The 13,376-nt window shown below is 39.6% G+C and overlaps 1 protein-coding gene and 1 pseudogene across 3 annotated transcripts in view; one reads left to right on the top strand and one right to left on the bottom strand.

Annotated features, from left to right (window-relative positions):
- Positions 1–7,092, bottom strand: part of SKAP2 (src kinase associated phosphoprotein 2) — a 205,491-nt gene extending 198,399 nt beyond the window's left edge. Inside the window, exon 1 of one of the 3 annotated variants that reach the window (XM_031936034.1) lies at positions 6,634–7,092. In XM_031936034.1, coding sequence (XP_031791894.1) covers positions 6,634–6,700 — 67 coding nt within the window. In that variant the 5' untranslated portion in view covers positions 6,701–7,092. Of the gene's footprint in view, positions 1–5,820; positions 5,840–6,633 lie in introns of those variants that run through there. The other 2 variants (XM_031936036.1, XM_031936035.1) reach the window with 2 other exon arrangements.
- LOC113219633 overlaps positions 6,972–13,376 on the top strand; it is a 110,200-nt pseudogene continuing 103,795 nt past the window's right edge.

Genomic DNA, 13,376 nt, shown 5'->3' with positions numbered 1-13,376 from the left:
GCGAATCAAGTGCTCCTCTGGCTGGTTGGAGAAGAGATTTGAAGCTTTTTATTGTGCTCTAAATAGCCCTGCAAACGGTAAACTAGCAGCACTGTAAACTAACAAGAGCGTTAGCCCTCTTCTACCTTCCTTTGAGGGTCGTGTTCCTCGGTTAATATGTAGATTTCACCATTCCTGACTGCCCGTAATTCAGGGAAACGCAGTAATTTAATTACAAGAAAAGGTCAGCCTCCCTCGCTCGACTCTTAGCCCGGTTTTTAGAATTCTTCCTCAGAGGGAGGGGCTCAACTCACACTCTCATGCATACTGGCCACGGGAGAGAAGCGTGGGAGGCCCACTCTGCGCCCACGGGAAAGGGTTTAACTACCAGGTCTAACTACCCCCACCAACCCCCACCTCCTGCCTCCGGGCCAGCAGCCAAATAGATTGCAGGGTCTGCACTGCTTGCATTTAACCCCCAAATTACCCCTATCTCCATCAGCCTCCACCCCAGCCCAAGTCATCAGCAGGAAAAAGTTATGGTGAAAGTAAATGTGATGGGATTTTAGTTACTATTACACCTTAACACTGTCAAGAGTAAACCTTATCTCATGGTACAGCTGTAAGGATCTGGGGGAGAAGGCCTCTGAAAAGATCAGATTTACAACTGCTCTGTCGATAAATGTCAAGGTCTGAAAACAAAATTAAAAGATGACGTATACTGGCTCAGCAATCTTAAGCAGTTTAAGTTAGAAATCTCTCAATTGCCATGGAGACCCCTAAGAGGCAAACACACCAAATCACTAAATAGTACTCCAATTTTCCTTTTTCCCCCTTTTAACATATAGACATCCTAAAAAACAGTCACCCCACCTTTCCCTAGAGTCGCCAGTGGTTGGGACAAGTATCTAACATACACACTAACTGCTTTCTACCAACTTCTACACAGATCACATAATGAAAAGGTGGAACTACACTAGGTCAGAACAGTTTACATTTGTTTGCAAATGATCAAATAACTCTCAGCTTCTGGATATAGTATCTAGCACAGGTTCCCACTCTTGAAAAGCAGTTTGGCCACTTGTCCTCACCACCCCCGGCTATCAAACAGCCTAGAATATGGCTTGCAGACTGGAGGTTAAAAACGAGTCACAAAGGTAACACCTCTTCTTCCTGCCTAATCCTCCAATCACCCAATACCTCCTGGCACATGCATATAAACACACTCAGCCTCCATGATGGCCTGAATTGTATGGGGGAGGGAGCAAGAATTGAGCTGAATCTACCACCATATGCTCAGCCGCAGATCAATAAAATAAAGGTAAAACCAATCACACAGCACCCCCAATGGCCTTACTAACTTAATTCCACATCTCTCTCTACATTGTGAATTGGGCCAGATTTCTCTCTGCTTTCACTGAGATGTGCTGTCACCAAACTTAATATGATAGGGATCCTAGCCTAGAATCTAAGCTGCCGTTAGGAAAAAAAAAAAAAAGACAAGCTCTTCTCTGTTAAACCAGGTTATGGCTCTGACCAAACGGCTACTGATGAAAACATAAAAATCAATTAAACTGGGCACATGCAAATCAATGGAGCCAAATGCCCAAAGTTGGAATATGGCTAATTGAAAAGTTATTGATTATTCTAACTGATGTCCTTCCCTGATTACTCAGCACGTGCTTTTACAGGTTGCAGATGAACTGTGGACTTTTCAAACATGGAAAAGGTGACATGAACTGGCACAAGAGCTCTCATGGTACAGTGGGTAAAACATACCAGAGTCTTACAATCCAATCATTGGACAAAATTTCCAAAATTGACTTTGGGAAGCTAAATGATATATTTTGATAGAAAGCTGGGCTGTTTAAACGTAGGGTTGAACATCTTTCAACCGCTAAAAGATGACTCTTGATAAATAATAGCACCTTACAATAATCAAAATCTTTTTACCACACATTTTCAAAGAAGCCACAGTGAATAACACATTAGTCTGAGATTTACACCATATTCACTTTTAGGCAGCATCTATTGTAATGTGTTCAGAATGTGATTGAAAAAGAAATGTAAACTCAGTGGAATGAAAAAGATAGACTTAGCTTTAATTGAAAAAGACAAACTAAGTGAATAATGAGTATATAAAATCTAGCCTATGCCACTTTTATCACCCATATATGACACTTAATCTGAAATTTATGAGAGACAACTAAACTGTGTTTCAAATCACCAGCAGCTTTTCCTACGCTGTTGTGTCTACCTTCTTTCTAGTAATACTTTAAACACTGGTAACAGGAGCAGTAAGCCCATTTGCAAATTTTTCATATAATGCTAACTTTTTAATATGTTTAGATTCTTATTTTTTAAGAAAACCAATGATAATTTGGATTGGGTAGCTATAAAAACTGTACATAATATCAAGAGCCTTATATAGCAATGAGATGAAAACACTTTCAATGGACAGCCATGCCAAAAGATCTCCTCCCAAGACAAAGTAGGACATTATATACTTAAAATAGGCAAATAACTTTCCTAACACCACATCTTAATTCATCTATATTATTTAACCCATACAAAAAATCTCTATAAACCTCTAGTCCCTTAATTTACATATATTCCTATTTCCAGAAAAGAGTATTTTGGAGGTACAATAGATTTCATCTTGAGATTAAATGTTCTCATATCAACTCTATGCTCTTTAGTGATTGCTGCCCAGATGGGGCAGGCTTGTTCTTGCTCCACAGGAAAATCCAGGTGCTAAGGAGGTAGGTAACTACTGGTGACTCAGTAGGTGGCACTCTTCCCTTTACATACTCAGCCAATGTCCCAGAAGGAAGTTATGAGACACTAGATACACCATAAATAATCCTCATAGGAAAAATAAAACCAAAATGTTGACCAAATTATAAATGGAACTTTGGAAAGGTGGAAATCAAACCGTAATATACTCAGCATTGAAAAAATTCTGCCTCTATTTCAAATAAACTGCAATCTTCACCCAGTGCCCCTACAGGAATCCCTTTAGGGAACTGACTATATACCCTAAATGATATTGTGTGAAAAAAATTCATACATTATAATCCATGTGTGAAGATAATCAATGTCCCCTAAATATACTGATTATCTTCACACATAGTGTGTGGGAAAAACATTTTTAATGTTCTAAAAATTCCCAGTAGGGAAAATGTGGTATTTCTAATCAAGACTGCCATGTGAACAAAACCTCAAGATCACTTTGCAGAAACTATATAACCACTTTATTTATTGTTTGTTTGGTTTGGTTTCATTTTTCAGAGCACTAACAATCACTATTTTCTTCTTTTAACAATGGTTTCATTTGCTAATTTAGTAAACAGAAAATAACATCTTCTTAGAGCTTTCCTTTTAAAATTTGTTGTCCTAAAACAAATGAATGAGGATGAATGAGAATATCTGATTGCAAGCCACTAAAAAACCATTATTTAAAGGGTGATTAAACAAATAAAGGAGGCTGGAGGGAAGTGGTTCTAGTTCCTCTTACTTTCTTGCCTGCCTAGAGAAAAAAAAAAAATCACATAAATCAAGATTATTCTTGCTGCTAGTCCTAGTCAAAATATTTGGATGTGAGAGAAGATTAAATGGACAAGATTTGGGATTGTCCTTTGATTTCAATTATCCAGGCTAAACCTGTTCTTCCATTGTTGTAGAAAAGAAAAAAATCAAAGGTTGCCTGTAATGCATATGGTAGCTCAAAATTTGCTTTCAACAACGAAATTCTGTAAGTCCTTTTCTGTTCATATAACCAGAAGAATAATCAACATTTTATAAAAAGCATAGGTCTTCAAGACTGACTCCACAGAAAATATAACTAAAAATCAAACTAGCCACTTTTTCAATGGTATCTTTACACAACACATGAGTTAACAATAACAACTTTTTTTTTTTTTTTACATTTCTATGGAATGTTTTTTATAGGGGAAGGAAGGGAGAGGGAACAAATGTTGAAAGTATAGCATAGAACTGCCATAATCAGACAGAAAAATAAAAAGAAAGAAAAATAATAAATAAGAATACACTTGAGTACCTTCCCTTTTAAGCAGGTGAAATTTCAAACAATACATATGACATATAATGATTTAGATAATAGGCATATGGAACACAAACAGATACATCTAAACAACATTATTTTAACAGTCATTATCTTTTGATTTTATATTCTTCTTTCTGAAAACAAAGGACTTCAAACCCCTGAAAAGTTTAGTTCCTTATCTTCTCTACCTTGGAATTCTAGCATAGTACCATGCATTCTAAGAGCACTCAACTGTTAACTACAACACCATTACCAATATCTCCTTAGTTTCAAAGAAATATGCCAAATAAGCCAGCAATATCTCTAATATTCAAACCAATATAAATACTTCTATAATGTTAGTTACTCTAAATCTAGTCATATACTCTTACCCAATAAACTTGAATTATGAAAAGAATCATGTACAATGCCAACAATATTTTTAGATGAAATACGTGAAATAACTGCTGACAGCACCTATTCTTGAAGCCTTCTCTACGTCAAAAAAGATTTTAATTACAGTCAAACATAAAATGTTAACAATTTTCCAAATAAGATTTTAAAAACCCAAAAAACACTGATTTGTTAAATTTCTTTAAATATAAATGCGCCCCAACTCACTTCCATACTTCTTGAAAATATCCTCTGAAAATAAAGCGTAATTCAAGTTTCTAATTCCAAAAGTTTTAATTGTAATATTTGTTTTTAATACTTCATGTGTTTTAATATGTGATTTGCTTTAATAATATAAAATAGTGAAAATGTCAATAAAATGACCTTAAAATAATTTCAGACGTCATGCTAGTGTATTACCTGACTAAAGAGAGAAGGCAGAAATATATCGGAAATTAGCATTGGCAGATAATTTAAATATGTAATTTTGAGTTTTTAGTTAAATTACACAAATAAGGGCCACATGAAATACTTGTGATCTATGGGGATAAGAGAATAAAGGTTCTCATGACCTACATATCATATTATCTGTGATGTACGATTATGGATCCAAATAACAAACTGTACTATGGGAGTTGCCAAGCTTTAAAACATGCACCTAGAGGTCTATATGTTAGTTCTTAAATTCAAAAATACGGACATAGAATATCCTGAAAATGGTTTTATCTATTTTTGGAATAATGATAAACAGTTTTCTGCACTGGTTATTACAATAATATTCTAAATAAGCAATTCCAGCATTGCAACAACAAAAAATGTTAAGTGTAGTAAAACAAAATCAGTAGTCACGCAGATGTAATAAAGCTGCCTGAAGTCAGTCTTTAGACTTCTTTAACTATTTCCCTTAGTGGTACCCTTTAATGACAACAAGCATTTCTTAGAGTGAAAGGCTATCCCACCACAAATGCATTCAACATACTGTACCATAATCATACAAACATAAGTCTACATTCATACACTTAGTTTTCATTTCCCTACCATAGTAATAATGCCAAGCACCAAAATTGAATAACAGCATATTAGGAGATTTGGACTCACATTGCTATAGGAGTAACTTCCTATTTCAAATGTCACATTTTAGATGATGTTGCTTTTTAAGAGTTATAATAAGCAATCTGTAATCTAGTTATTCATGAACAATACTGAAAGATAAATATTTTATAGAATCTAAAACTAAAAATCGAAATTCAGTTTCCAGAATTCTGACGTACACAAGACAAAATAAATGATGGCTGAAATTCCAGAACATGAAGATAGGCAAGATTTGTGCTACCTTGAAAAGATATATTTTCTAACTTGTACAGAAATATACATTTTTATTGGTTCTTAGTGAACATACACACCTCCATATCCAGAAAATTAATGAACTAGTAGTGGATTCATAATGCTACTGAAGAATCACGTTTTTAGCTCCTAAAACAAGTTCCTATAAATGGTAATGTAAAACTGAAAAAGGGAAGAGAAGGGTGCAAACATGAAGTACTTTCATCGTGTCACACAGGAAGTAGAACTTTAACATATCCTTCCTTTTTTGCTTTAATATATTACTGAGGCTGGGGACAAGTGGCCATTTGAGAACCAGACCTTCTTCAAAAGTTGTAAACGTGAGTGAGCTGAATGTTTAAGAAAAATAGGAGTTTTAGAAATGATAAACTCTTTCACCCCATAACCCCTAACACCTGTGGCTCTGACAGCTCTTTGAATCTCTTTGCATCTCTACATCCTCTACCTCCATTGGCCAGACCACCCAAGAACTACTTCTTTGACTTCTGCTCCCTTCTGCCCGCTCACGCAGCATTCATTATCATTCTCTCCCTCCACCACTCTTCCTCCCCCGCCCTCCTCTGTCACTCTCTCTCTCACACACACACACACACACAGTCTTCACAATGCACATAGAAACGTCCTGATCCCATTTGTGTAGACCACCAAAAAGGGCTTCGCCACCATCCCCGCACCAAATTTCAACACACACGCCCACTCCCTTTCTGAGACGAAACAACCCTTCTTCTCTCCTCCCTGTGCCGACCCCACTGGCTAGAAGACGTAGGGAGCGTGGGGATGGAGAATAAGGACTCTGAGTGCTTCTGCCCCACCAGCTTACCGTTCCCTCGCCCCCGCCCCAACAGCATTACCGCCGCCTTCCCGCTCTTTACCTGCCAACAGGTTCCTAATTTCCTCAGGGAGGGGGTATGGAGAGGAGGTGCTGCTGGGGTTGGGCATGTTAGGGAGCGCAGGGCGTTCGGGGAAAGAACCTGCGCTGAAAAGGTGACCGAAGGGTTGGGGCTGCGGCTGCGACCTAGACTCAGGCTAGCGGCCCGGATAAAAACAGCGGGGCTACGAGTCGGGACACTGGCGGGCCAACACTCACAATAAGGAAGTCACTGAATCTCCAGCAAGCAGCAGCTGGACTATCGGCCCAGCCCCGCCCAGAGGGTCGGGGCGGGGAGATGGGTAGGAATGGACACTAAAGGCCTGAGGGGTCCAACTGCGCATGTGTATTCCTCGGTTTTCCCGGCCCCAGAAGAGCCTCCGGGCAAGCCACGCCCACCGCTACGCCGGGAAGCAGGAGGAGGAGCCACTGGTGGGAAGTGGGCGGACTGAGGCTGCGTCACCTGATCCTGCGTCACCTGATCCAGCGTCCGAAGCGCCTTACAGCCATTTTTGGTACTGGTGCCACCACAACTGCTGATCGTTTCTCCAGGATTCCAGAAAATAATGTATCCGTGACACACAGTGTATAGAAGTTTTCCGATTACGCCTTCTGCGTAACAGTCAGTCCCACCGCAGTTTAACCCACAAGGAATTTTCTATTGTCCAAAACTATTATGGTCTTCTTTGTCCGATTGAACGGAGGTAAGGAAGTCTCATCTTCCGCCAGTCCTCCCGGAGAAGCCAGTCTGGAGCCGCCCCGCAGCGCGCGTTGTGATTGGCTCTTACATTACTTCTCTACCTAATTCATATCCTTGGGGTGACAGATTTTCCCCACTATAAGGAAGAATGGGAAGTTCTAAGCACTGTCCTTTGGCAGGAAAAAACAAAACAAAACAAAAAATCAGAATGCCTAATAGACATAGGCACCACTGTCCATCTACAAGCATCAAAAATAAAATTGCTGGTGGTGATTAGTAGAATAAAATTATAAAATCTGCTCACTCCAACTTGACCATTTAGTCAACAAATACTTATTGTCTGCTATCTGTAAAGCTTCTTAAAAGTTTTCTCTAAAAAAAAAATGGCTTCTTTAAAACCTTTAACAGGCATACATCTTTGTGCTTCCCAGATATTACATTTTTTAACAAATTGAAGGTTTGTGGCAACCCTTCATCAACCAAATCTATGGGCGCAATTTTTCCAAAAGCATGTGCTCACTTCATGTCTGTGTCACATTTTGGTGATTCTCACAATATTTCAAACTTTTTCATTATTATTATTATATATGTTATAGTGATCTTTGAAGTTACTATTATAATTACTTTGGGGCAGCACAAACAGCACCCATATAAGACAGCGACTGTAATCCATAAATGTGTGCATTCTGACTGCTCTACCAACCATACCTTCCCCCATATCTCTCCCTCTCTTGGGCCTCCCCATTACTTGAGACACAACAATATTGACATTAAGTCAATGAATAACCCTACAATGGCCTCTGAGTGTTCCAGTAAACGGATCACATGTCTCTCACTTTAAATCAAAAAGCAAGAAATGTTTAAGCTTAGTGAGGAAGGCATTTTGAAAGCCGAGACAGACCAAAAGCTAGGGCTCTTGCACCAAACAGCCAGGTAGTGAATGCAAAGGAAAAGTCCTTGAAGGAAACTAAAAATGCTACTCCAGTGAACATGCAAATGATAAGAAAGCGAAGGAGACTTGTTGCTGGTAAAGAACGTTTTCATGTTCTGGATGGAAGATCAAACCAAACATAACATTCCCTTAAGCCAAAGCCTAATCAAGTGCAAGGCCCTAACTCTCTTCAAGTCTACAAATGCTGAGAGGTAAGGAAGCTGCAGAAGAAAAGTTGGAAGTTAGCAGAGGTTGGTTCATGATGTTTAAGGAAAGAAGCCATCTCCAGAACATGAAAGTGTAAGGTGAAGCAGCGAATGCTGGTGAAGAAGCTGCAGCAAGTTATCAAAAAGATCTAGCTAAGGCCAGGCGTGGTGGCTCATGCCTGTAATCCCAGCCCTTTGAGGATGAGGCGGGCGGATCACGAGGTCAGGAGATAGAGACCATCCTGGCTAACATGGTGAAACCCTGTCTCTACTAAAAAAAAATACAAACAAAATATTTAGCCGGGCGTGGTGGCCAGCCGTGGCTGGCGCTTGTAGTCCCAGCTACTTGGGAGGCTGAGGCAGGAGAATGGCGTGAATCTGGGAGGCAGAGCTTGCACTGAGCCGAGATAGCACCACTGTACTCCAGCCTGGGCAACAGAGTGAGACTCCATCTCAAAAAAAAAAAAAAAAAAAAATCTATCTAAGATATCTGATGAAGGTGGCTATACTAAACAAAGAGTTTCAATGTAGATGAAACAACACTTATTGGAAAACAATGCCATCTAGGACTTTTGTAGCTAGAGAGTAGAAGTCAATGCCTGGCTTCAAAGCTTCAAAGGAGAGGCTGAGTCTCTTGTTAGGAACTATTTCAGCTGCTGACTTTAAGTTGAAGCCAATGCTCATTTACTGTTCTGAAAATCCTAGGGCCCTTAAGGATTATGATAAATCTACTCTGCCTGTGCTCTATAAGTGGAACGACAAAGCCTGGAAGACAGTACATCTGTTTATAGAATGATTTGCTGAGTATTTTAAGCCCACTGTTGAGATCTACTGCTCAGAAAAAAAGATGCCTTTCAAAATATTGCTGCTTATTGACAGTGCACCTGGTCACCTAAGAGCTCTGATGAAAATATATAAGAAGATTAATGTTTTCATATCTGTTAGTACAACATCCATTCTGCTGCCCATGGATCAAGGAGTAGTTTCAACTTTCAAGTCTTATTTTAAAAATATATTTCATGGCTGGCCATGGTGGGTCACACCTGTAATCCCAGCACTTTGGGAGGCTGAGGCAGGAGGATCACTTGAGGCCAAGAGTTCAAGACCAGCCTGGGCAACAGAGTGGCACCCCATCTCTACAAAAAATAAAATAATTAGCCAGGTGTGGTGGTGTGTGCCTGTAGTACTAGCTACTCAGGAAGGGAGATGTAGGATCCCTTGGGCCCAGGAGTTCAAGATTACAGGGAGGTATGACTGTGCCAGTGAACTCCAGCTTGGGCCACAAATGAGACGCTATCTTAAAAAAAAAATATATATATATATATATATATATGGCTATAGCTGCCATAGATAGTCATTTATCTAATACATCTGGGAAAAGTAAATTGAAAAGCTTCTGAAAAAGGTTCACCATTCTAGATGCAATTAAGAATATTCATGGCCGGGTGCGGTGGCTCAAGCCTGTAATCCCAGCACTTTGGGAGGCCGAGACGGGCGGATCATGAGGTCAGGAGATCGAGACCATCCTGGCTAACATGGTGAAACTCCGTCTCTACTAAAAAAAATACAAAAAACTAGCCGGGCGAGGTGGCGGGCGCCTGTAGTCCCAGCTACTCCGGAGGCTGAGGCAGGAGAATGGTGTAAACCCGGGAGGCGGAGCTTGCAGTGAGCTGAGATCCGGCCACTGCACTCCAGCCTGGGCGACAGAGCCAGACTCCGTCTCAAAAAAAAAAAAAAAGAATATTCATGATTCATAGGAAGAGTCCAACATTAACAAGAGTTTGGAAGAAGTTGATTCTAACCCTCAGGGATGATTTTGAGGGGTTCAAGACCAGTGGAGGAGGTCACTACAGATGTGGTGGAAATAGCAAGAGAACTACATTTAGAAGTGGAGCCTGCAGATGTGACTGAACTGCTGCAATCTCATGATAAAACTTGGAGGTATGAGGAGTTGCTTCTTATGAATGAGCAAAGAAAGTGGTTTCTTGAGATGAAATCTACTGCAGTCAAGATGGTGTGAATACTGAGATTAACTGTGAATAATAAAAAAGGATTTAGAATACTACATCAACTTAGTTGATAAAGCCGTGGTTGGAGAGGATTGACTCCAGTATTGAAAGAAGTTATACTGTGGGTAAAATGCTAGCAAACAACATCACATGCCACAGAGAAATCTTTCATGAAAGGAAGAGTCTATCGAGGAGACAAATTTCGTTTTTGTTTTATTTCAAGAAATTGCCTCAGCCTTCCCAGCCTTCAGCAATCACCACCCTGATCAGTCAGCAGCCATTCACACTGAGGTAAGACCCTCCACCAGAAAAAAGATAACATGCTGAAGACTCAGATGATCATTATTATTTTTTAGCAATAAAGTTTGGGGGCTTTTTTTTTTTACAGATGGAGGTCTCCCTATGTTTGCCCAGGCTGGCCTGGAACTCCTGGGCTCAAAGGATCCTCCCACCTTAGCCTCCTGAGTGGCTTGGGACTACAGTAATGTACCGACATGCTCAGTTTCAATAAAGTATTTTTCAGGAAGGTATGTTAGTTATTTTTCTTTTTTTTTTTTTTTTTTGAGACGGAGTCTCGCTCTGTCACCCAGGCTGGAGTGCAGTGGCCGGATCTCAGCTCACGGCAAGTTCCGCCTCCCGGGTTCACGCCATTCTCCTGCCTCAGCCTCCCGAGTAGCTGGGACTACAGGTGCCCACCACCACGCCCAGCTAGTTTTTTTGTATATTTTTAGTAGAGACAGGGTTTCACCGTGTTAGCTAAGATGGTCTCAATCTCCTGACCTCGTGATCCGCCCGTCTCAGCCTCCCAAAGTGCTGGGATTACAGGCTTGAGCCACCGCGCCCGGCATTAGTTATTTTTCTAGAGATAATGCTACTGCATACTTAATAAACTACAGTAAACATAATGCTTATATGCACTGGGAAATCAAAATATTTGTGTGACTTACTTTACTGCAATAGTTGCTTTATTGGTTTGGTCTAGAACCTAATCTGCAAAATCTGTGAGGTATTCCTGTTTGTGTGTGTGTGTATGTGTGTGTGTGTGTATACACTCATATATTTATTACATATATGTACATATATACATATTTATTACATTCAAGTGCCTCTTAACATTAAAATCCCTCAAAACCTGGTGTAGAACCATCAAGGAAAATTAAGTCACCAAAATCCCTGAAGAACACAGAATAGAGGCTGAAGAGGAAGGCTTCAGCCAGAAACTGCCTAGGCAAAGCATTAGTGAGTATACACTGTGTATTTCTCTTAGTAGAAATATCATTGACAACATGAGTCATTGAGATGCCCCCTGCCACACCCTCCATCTCTGCTTGGCAAGGCACATTTTCAAAACCATGCAAATGTCAGCTTCTATATTAAGTCTTCACTTGGATTTCCCTTGGTAGAGGTAATGGCTCTTTCCTAGAAGTTACTGTTATATCTTACGTTGTGCCTGGGCACCAGTCACAATGTAAATTGTTTATTCCTTTGCCCTCCAACCTTCACTAGATCAATTAAACTTTAGTTTTCATTAGAATCACAGAGAGAACCTATTACATTGTGAATTCTCAAATCCCATCCCCAGAGATTCTGAGTCAGTCTTATTAGGTTGGGGCCTGAGAATCTGCATGTTAAACAGTCCTCAGCTGTAGCTCACACCTGTAATCTTGCTCTTTGGGAGGCCGAGGTGGGTGGATTGCCTGAGCTCAGGAGTTTGAGACCAGCCTGAGCAACATGGTGAAACCCCGTCTCTACTAAAATACAAAAACTTAGCCGGCTGTGATAATGTGCGCCTATAGTCCCAGCTGCTTAGGGAGGCTGAGACAAGAGAATTGCTAGAACCTGGGAGGCGGAGATTGCAGTGAGCTGAGATCACACCACTGCACTCCAACCTGGGCAACAGAGCGAGACTCTGTCACTGGAAAAAAAAAAAAAAAAAATCCTCATAGGTGAGAATCACTTTGCTACTTCCCAGCTACTATAGGGCACAAAATTTGTTGTAACTTATCTTTCATCCTCAGCTGGAATCCTAAACCTAACACAGAATAACAACTTTATTAATAGTTCATCAAAAACACTTCAGTCTAATAAAAAATTGGAAAGTCAAATACAGTATGACATTTTTGTGTAGTTCTCTGAGACAAAAGTAAACTAGTTATAAAAGGAAAAAATAGAGCACTTTAGAGTCTGTATCTTGCCTCTCAAAACAAACAAACAAAAAAAGACAAAAACTTTACGGCTGAAGTAAAACATGCAAAAATAAAAACAAAAAAAGACACCCCCACAAACAAACCCATTCCCCAAAATGGAATCTGAAATTCCTACCCAGATTTTAAAATGTGATGAATTATAAAGAGCACAGAAAATTTGAATTATTTTTGGTGGAGGTAAAATAAAATAAATAGTCATTTTACAATATAGGTCTTCCAACTTCAAAGAATTGAGAACTATTTTTCTTAAGCTACAAAATTATCTTCCTTCCTAAAGAAGAAAATGACTATTTCATGGACATTTTGTATTAGGGAGGATTCTTCCTCCCTCTACAGTTATCACATATAATTATTTGTCTTGTCACATTTTTTTATTAAACCAGGCCTCCAAATGTTCCAATCCTCTGTTTCCTTCTGATAGAACTGAACCTTTTTTTAAATTCCTGTGTCTCATTTATTCACTTATACTCCAGTCATTCCACTAAGGAATTGAGGTGATTTGCTCTTGTATCAAACAGACAGCTTTCTGGAGTGGATCAAATGGACAGAATCTACACTGCTCATTATGACAAGTCATTCTTGTTAGTGAGAGACAGGAAACTATTAAGATTACCTTAAAATATATAGCATCTCATAGTCCAAATAAAAAAAAGGCAATAACAGAAAATGGACTTTTCGTGTGAAACACATTTCC

Source organism: Piliocolobus tephrosceles, chromosome 8, assembly GCF_002776525.5.
Source record: "Piliocolobus tephrosceles isolate RC106 chromosome 8, ASM277652v3, whole genome shotgun sequence".
NCBI lineage: Eukaryota > Metazoa > Chordata > Mammalia > Primates > Cercopithecidae > Piliocolobus > Piliocolobus tephrosceles.
This window is presented reverse-complemented; position numbering and strand designations above follow the sequence as displayed.